This window comes from Montipora foliosa, chromosome 2 (genome assembly GCF_036669935.1).
Source record: "Montipora foliosa isolate CH-2021 chromosome 2, ASM3666993v2, whole genome shotgun sequence".
In the NCBI taxonomy this organism is placed as follows: Eukaryota; Metazoa; Cnidaria; class Anthozoa; order Scleractinia; family Acroporidae; genus Montipora; species Montipora foliosa.
Window position 1 is genome coordinate 57,070,283 of NC_090870.1, and position 7,019 is coordinate 57,077,301.

General features: G+C 37.6%; 1 protein-coding gene across 1 annotated transcript; it reads right to left on the reverse strand.

Annotated features, from left to right (window-relative positions):
* Positions 1-793: 793 nt before the first annotated feature.
* LOC137991002 (histamine H2 receptor-like) lies at positions 794-4,434 on the reverse strand. Its single transcript, XM_068836130.1, has 2 exons — positions 4,405-4,434; positions 794-3,263 (listed from the first exon to the last, which is right to left on the reverse strand). Exon 2 carries the CDS (start codon positions 2,667-2,669, stop codon positions 1,728-1,730), a length of 942 nt encoding a protein of 313 aa, XP_068692231.1. The 5' UTR covers positions 2,670-3,263; positions 4,405-4,434; the 3' UTR covers positions 794-1,727.
* Positions 4,435-7,019: the final 2,585 nt, after the last annotated feature.

Below are 7,019 nucleotides of genomic sequence, written 5' to 3' on the forward strand. Positions count from 1 at the left end.
CGATAGACTTGCGCTAATGAGATCAAAAATGCAAACAAAAGATTCTCCTGTATGACAAACACTAGCCCACCATTTGCTGTTTCACGTGGTTGCGATTCATGCGTGGTTTTTTGGTCGTGCATACGCAAAGCGTATAAACAAAGATTATCTTTAGGGGTAAGAATACGCAAATTTCTCACTCACTCAGACGTAAACTAATCGATAAGTCAACCACCAATATCGATTTTTTCAAGATATGCCAATTTGTCACTAACTCAGTTGAATTCAAATCGATATGGCAACGATCAATATCGATTTTCCGACGTTTCATTTTCCGAAGTAATGCCGCAACGTAATAGACCAATTCGGCTAACTCAATGTTGTACCCAATTCAAATCTCTCGGGGTTAAGATTCTTTGTTTGTTGAATTTGCATGACAATGAAGCATTCACATTTAAATGATAGGGAAATTCTTCGAACAAAACGTTTTATTCCCAGAGGATTTGAATTGGGTACAACATTGAGTTAGCCGAATTGGTCTATACGGTGATTCTTTAACTTTTCTTCTTTCCGACGGGATTGATACTCGTTGCAGTCAGTGGGTGTGACCTAGCCACTGCTCAGTGGAAGACTAAAGTTGTCACTGTGCTATGAGGGGTCTGCTATGTGTGATAAAAATGAATGCGAATAGACATTTGCTCGTCGATCGGCCTGGTTCAAATGTGTACTCGTATTAGCAAAGGAGCACATCGTGAGATTGCCGTGTACAGTGACAACTATATTCACCTAAAGCAAAATCGCTCTTTTAGTTAGTTATTATTTGATCATTCTATTGGTCAATATTCAATACCGTTATAAGGTATACTAGGAACACATTTAAAAGCAAAAGGTGCTTAAATTGGCTTAAAAGCTCTCGATAGCTGTGTTTACAAAGTTGAGAAATATCCACAACAGATGTTTTCGGTATCACATTGTTGTAGTTGAACAGCGAAGCATTCCCTTTACGTTAAGAATCAACACGAATTCACCCTTTCCTAGCTAAATGGCTATCCTCTGCTACTTCATAGCCTTTTAAGAACCTCGTATAAAGTTTAAAGGAGCGGGCCGAAAACACCGGTTGGCGATTATTTTCACCTGGTTCTTTTGCATCTATAAAAATAATGCAATCAAATACAGCATGTTTCATGATCCGTTCTAGATTTCGTGAAAGGTTGAAACGTTTTGGAAACAACTCGTGTTTTTACTTATCGCAAACTGAGGCATTCTTTGCTGTTTACAAAGATGAGGACCCTTCAGATATTTGAAAATCACCTGGCCCCACTTGTTCGAAGGGTGGCACTGGATAAATCACTCTCCACTGGATAACTCAATTGGTTTTGCTAGTGTTTATCCGCTGGATAGCGTTGTCCACCTTTTGAACAACCGAGACCAGGTGTAGCCTGCCAATGATAACGAATTCTTTTTAGAAAAAAAATCAAACACGAATTCAGTCATTATTTCCTAAAAAGATCAGAAAGCAACTGATCGCAACACAACTCCCAGTTTGTAAGCAATGTATCCACGATTTCTTCACAGTTCACCTTTGATTGTAAACTAGAAGTGGTCAGTTGGTAGACGTGGTACAATAAGAATGTACATGCATGCACTCGCGGAGCGTGCAAAATTAGCCCTGGCACTGGTGCTTCTTTTCTTGGCTGATTCCATTAGTTTCTTCATTGAGTTATGCTATATTCAATACCATCTTCCTTTTAATGCCTCGAATAGAAGCAAAACAGTATTTTGTGCATTGCACTTCTCACATTTTGTCGTATTTCTCTATATCGCCAACAGTACAGGATGGGATTTAGCGATGAATTAAGAAAAAAGAAGGAAATTGTGGTGTGATGATACACGCCGACTGCAAAACTGCTGTCAACCAGAGGGATTATGCTTACAAAAACGTGAGGAAGATAACAGACAACAAAAACAACGTAAACGAGGAAAACATCTAAAGCGCTTTTCTGTTGTCGTAGAAGGCCCGCTCTAACTGAATGATCACTTGTTTGTTGAAGTTCGCAGCGGATTTGGATCCTGTGCTGCCTCACAACTTTGTAAATTCTTGCATATGCCCAAGATGTGAAAAGAAATGCAATGCATTCAACAACCACTGTTACTATCCTATATTGTTTTACTAATGAAATATATGTGAATGCAGTAGCGATGCTTATCACCCATAATAACACCAAAAGTACTGCAACCCGCCTTGTCGTGACAAGTTCATAATATCGCAAATGGAGGGAAACCGAAAGCAATCTGTCCACAGTGATAGCTGTTACAGTAAGTAACGAAGCACAGGCGAGGAAGAAAGCAAAGAAATTATAAGCAGATAAAATGCCCGGACAGAGGAATTCGAAGTTGTTAGTTCCATCTATTTTCATCTTTAAAATAACCGTCGTTATAGCAAAAGTCGAGAATTGCGCGAACAATCCTACCGCCAGATCTGAAAAAGCGAGGCTGCTGAATAACAACTTTAAATTTGTTTGAATCGACGAGGCCTTGAACAGAGCTCGGATTACGAGAATATTTCCAAGGACTGCTATGAGGAAGAAGACTAAGTTAAAAGCACAAATTGCGATTGAGAATCCTTTGTGATGATAAACAAGTTGCAGCCTTCTCTCCAAACTGTGCTTACAAAACTCCGAGACGGTCATTTTTATGTATATTCTCAAATCTTCGAAACGACTTTCTGTTTTGAAGAAACCCTGCTATTTCACTGCCATATTCAGTGACAATTTTTCATGATTTCGCTTAATGACATAACCATTGATTAGCAGTATGAGATTGCTTCCATCAATTCCGGAAAATATATTCCATCGAAGGTTGCAGGTGTTAATAATTGTAAAAGCCGCGCAAGTTGCTTTCAGCAGTGTTCATACGTAATTCGAAATTACGATCTTCCTTCAATATACACTATATGATGTAATACCATGCACGAATTTTTCGTGGATGTGAAGTCAGTTTCAGTTCAAGCCTGAATAACACAATGGAAATCAATCCTTTCCAGAAAAGAGCCGGTTGTTTGTCTGCTTGTCCTATAGTAGTGTCAATGTTTTTCCTTTATCGCCATAAAAGTGCAATAGAGCGTCTCACGTGGCGAGGGCCCTCTTTTCACGGGATTAAATTAAAAGTGACAATGCCGTGATAACGCTGTGTTTGGAAGCACCGACTTGGAATCGAAGTAAGGAACCCACACACAACCCATCCAAGTTGTAATGTTTTCAGCTCGAGCTCAATTAATTAAGCGCCTGAATATGTAATGAAAATATGAAACCTGTTATCGTTTTTTTTTTGGCGACGATCATTGGACCAGGTTCACTTGAGAGTGGTGTCATCAGCTTCGACTATCTAGGTGGCCGCAAAACAACCTCAGCTAACTTCCGCCGTCTACGTAGTTCATCATGAATGAAATAAAGATATTTATTTGAAGAGCGAGTTATAGACGAAAGATCAATTTCGTCTATAACTCGCACTTGAAATTAACAATTATTCCATGTGAACGCGTTGGCTATGAGATGGTAAATAGCCAACGAGGCGCGTAGCCTCGCAGTCTCATATGTAGGGTGCGTTCGATTGACCGTATTCCGGAATAGGAATACATGGAATATAAGTTAGAAATCCTTCGTTTTTACGGAGATTCACGTTAAAATGGTCAAACATCGGTTAAAATGCTATTTTAAACATATTTTTATTATCCTTGCTGCTTCGAAACGCGCCAGACATACCGTTTTAATCATCACACCACGTATTCTTATTCCGGAATAGGGTCAATCGAACGCGCCCCTAGTAGACGCGAATGGAATATTAAATGTTTTATTCAATTTTCATTAAATTCTGAACTGTTTTAATTACAGAACGACAGGATGTTGTCTCCGTTTTTACAAAACTACCGACGCAATCAGTTCCACATAAGGTCACTACGGTTTATTGAGCCAGCCAATCAGAAAGCCAGATACCCAATATCCGAAATTGAAAGTTTATTCTCAAACTCTTTAATAATTCATAACGTTATCAGCCAATCAGAGTGCCCCATTTTGGTCAGGTGCATGTATCTTGATACCCAACGAAACTACAGATCAAGACACTTGAATTTAAATGAACCTCTATGCTAATAAACCTTTGGGGAAAAAACCCTTACAGGGCGTCAAGTGGCAAATGACACTCAGAAAATAGGAAGATAGGAAAGACAGGGGCCAAAAGATAGGAAAAAACAGAAATTCTCATTCCAAAATAGTCAGAAAAATAAGAACAAAATAGGACGCTTTCTTTGAAGTCTACCCTCTTAACAAAGTCAACAACAGCTCTGTTCCACAACCTAATGCCTTATTTAATATTTAAGAGACAAGATAGCTTGCATCCTTCACAGAAACAAGTGTTGAAACTTCTTACCAAGGAAAACTCAGTTTTCAGCTACCAAATTGCATGACGTACAGAGATGAGATGCTGATGCTGAGATGTCTTTAAGTTTTGAAACTGAGGAAGATAAGAAGCAAGAATTTTTTTTTGTAAACAGTTAATATAACATCAAAGTTCAGAGTTACCAAATGTCTTTCATACAATAAAACAAACAAAGACTATTTGTAACCAAAAAAGTCCAATGCTTATTATTTTTTGGCTCTTTTAACAGACTGTGTAGCCTTAGCTTTGCTCTTATTTTGGGCAGTGCTTGTTGTTGACGACATGGCCTTGTCCAACAGTTTATGCTGTTTTTCAGCCAACAATTTCCTCTTTTCTCCTATTTTTTCTAAGCCTTTCACTGCATCGTCTCCCTTGCTCTTATCAGTGTCGACCATCATTGTGGCTACACAGACATTTAATTCACACTTTTTTCTCAGTCTTAACACAATTCTGGCCGCAAAGTTCTATACAAACTTATGTATACCAGAAAGTACAGCTACTATCTACAACGAATGAATAAATGTAGTCAAAATAAACTCACCTCCACGCGATTGGGCGTCAAAACCTCTTCATAATACTTTTAATTGGCCTGAAATTATATTTCCTTGAATTAAAGTGATGCGCAGTGGAAGTTGATGTCAACTTTCGTTAAGCATATTAGAAGCTGAATTAATTTTTTTTGTGTTCAAAAGTTTATTCATAGTTATTTATAGTTACGTCTTGTCCTTTTGTGGACATGAACAGGTTAACGCGTTAAGTATTATGCGGTGTATAAACACGAGTTTGTTTGTAAAGAATACCACTCAACGCGTTCCAAACTAAAATGGGTTTTTCCAAAATACAAAATTCCGTCATAAAAGCTCACTTTCGTTCTGCATAAAACGTGATTACCAACAGGAACTTAAAAGACTTGACTGCAGTAATATTAAAAGTTGGAGTGATACACTGTTAACACGACCGAATCACAATTTCAAACAGTTGTTTTAATAGATCATAATTACTCTGCACTCATATTTTCACTAGTATACAATCAAAAATTACGGGTAACACACGGACACAAAAAATGGGCTAAAAAACTGCAGTAAGGAAAAGGTGTTCTTGTCCACAGGACTACAGGCTGCAGACAAATTCCAGTATAGTTTATCTAACGCAAATGAACGATGCAGAATTCTGTAAATCTTACTTTCTGACAAATTCTGTACATTTTCCACAGCAACTGTGTGATGCAGAAATTCTGCATCTCAGCCAAGTGGCTGGTAAGCGTTTGATGCAGAAATTCTGCAAATTTCATTTTCCGCTAAATTCGATACTTTTACTAACAACAATAGACCACTTTCGATATATTAAAATTCAGTCCTAAACAAAAAGCATCATCTCGAGGCTCTGGGGAATAAACTCATACAAATCCTTATATTTATTCCCCAGAGCCTCGAGATGATGCCTTTTGTTTAGTATTGAATTTTAATATATCGAAAGTGGGCTATTGTATGATGCAGAAATTCTGCATCTCAGCCTGATGGCTTGAAAAAGTCGGATACAGAAATTCTGCAAATGTTATTTTCTGATAAATTCTATACATTTTCTACAACAACTGCGTGATGCAGAAATTCTGCATCTCGACCTAGTGGCTTGAAAACGTTCTATGCAGAAATTCTGCAAATTTGATTTTCCGCTAGATTCGATACTTTTTCTACTACAGTTGTGTGACGCAGAATTTCTGCAAATCTTACTTTTTGCTAAATTCCATACCCTTCCTACAACAATTGTGTGATGCAGAAATTCTGCATCTCAGCCTAATGGCTCGAAAAAGTCGGATACAGAAATTCTGCAAATCTTATTTTCTGCTAAATTCTTACATTTTCTACAACTTTGTGATGCAGAAATTCTGCATCTCAGCCTAGTGGCTTGAAAACGTTGTATGCAGAAATTCCGCAAATTTGATTTTCCGCTAAATTCCATACTTTTTCTACAACAACTGTGTGATGTAAAAATCATCTCAGCCTAGTAAGTGGCTTCAAAAAATGCAGACTTTCTGTAAATCTTAATCTCCACTTAATTGACTTATTTACGTACAGCAAAATGAAGGGTGTAAAAACAACTTCAAAACAACAGATGCAAAACCTCTGTACAATGAAAATGTAATTCACTATTCAATTCACTACACAGGTTTTGGCCACTTTGAAACAAGATTGGATTAAAAAAGTGAATTACAGTCATTTCAGTTTCTGGCTAACTTGCTGCAGTGCCGGAGTGCAGATTACACATTGGCATTGTATAATTAGGTTTATAGCAAAAGAACTAATACTCATGGTGTGCTAATCAAAGTCAATTCTAAAATTTGGAAGTTTGTTACTAACAACATCATATACCAAACTTCAAATTTAGTTTGCAACAGCTGAATTTTCAACTGTACTAAACCAAATATCAATAAAGCCCTCTTAAACCATATGGTACTCAAGTAGATTAAGGGCTGGTCGTTTTTCCTATAGATTAATAGATTAATTTTATGGAGTATTCAATATTTAGCCGCAGCTACGGTTATGATGCGATGTTTTCGAGAATTGTCGCCGCTGCACTAGTTACTGACAAACCCCGCGTGATTTTGA

Excerpts from the sequence above, each read along its gene's own strand:
- LOC137991002 (XM_068836130.1), bottom strand. The coding sequence starts at position 2,669 with ATGACCGTCTCGGAGTTTTGTAAGCACAGTTTGGAGAGAAGGCTGCAA.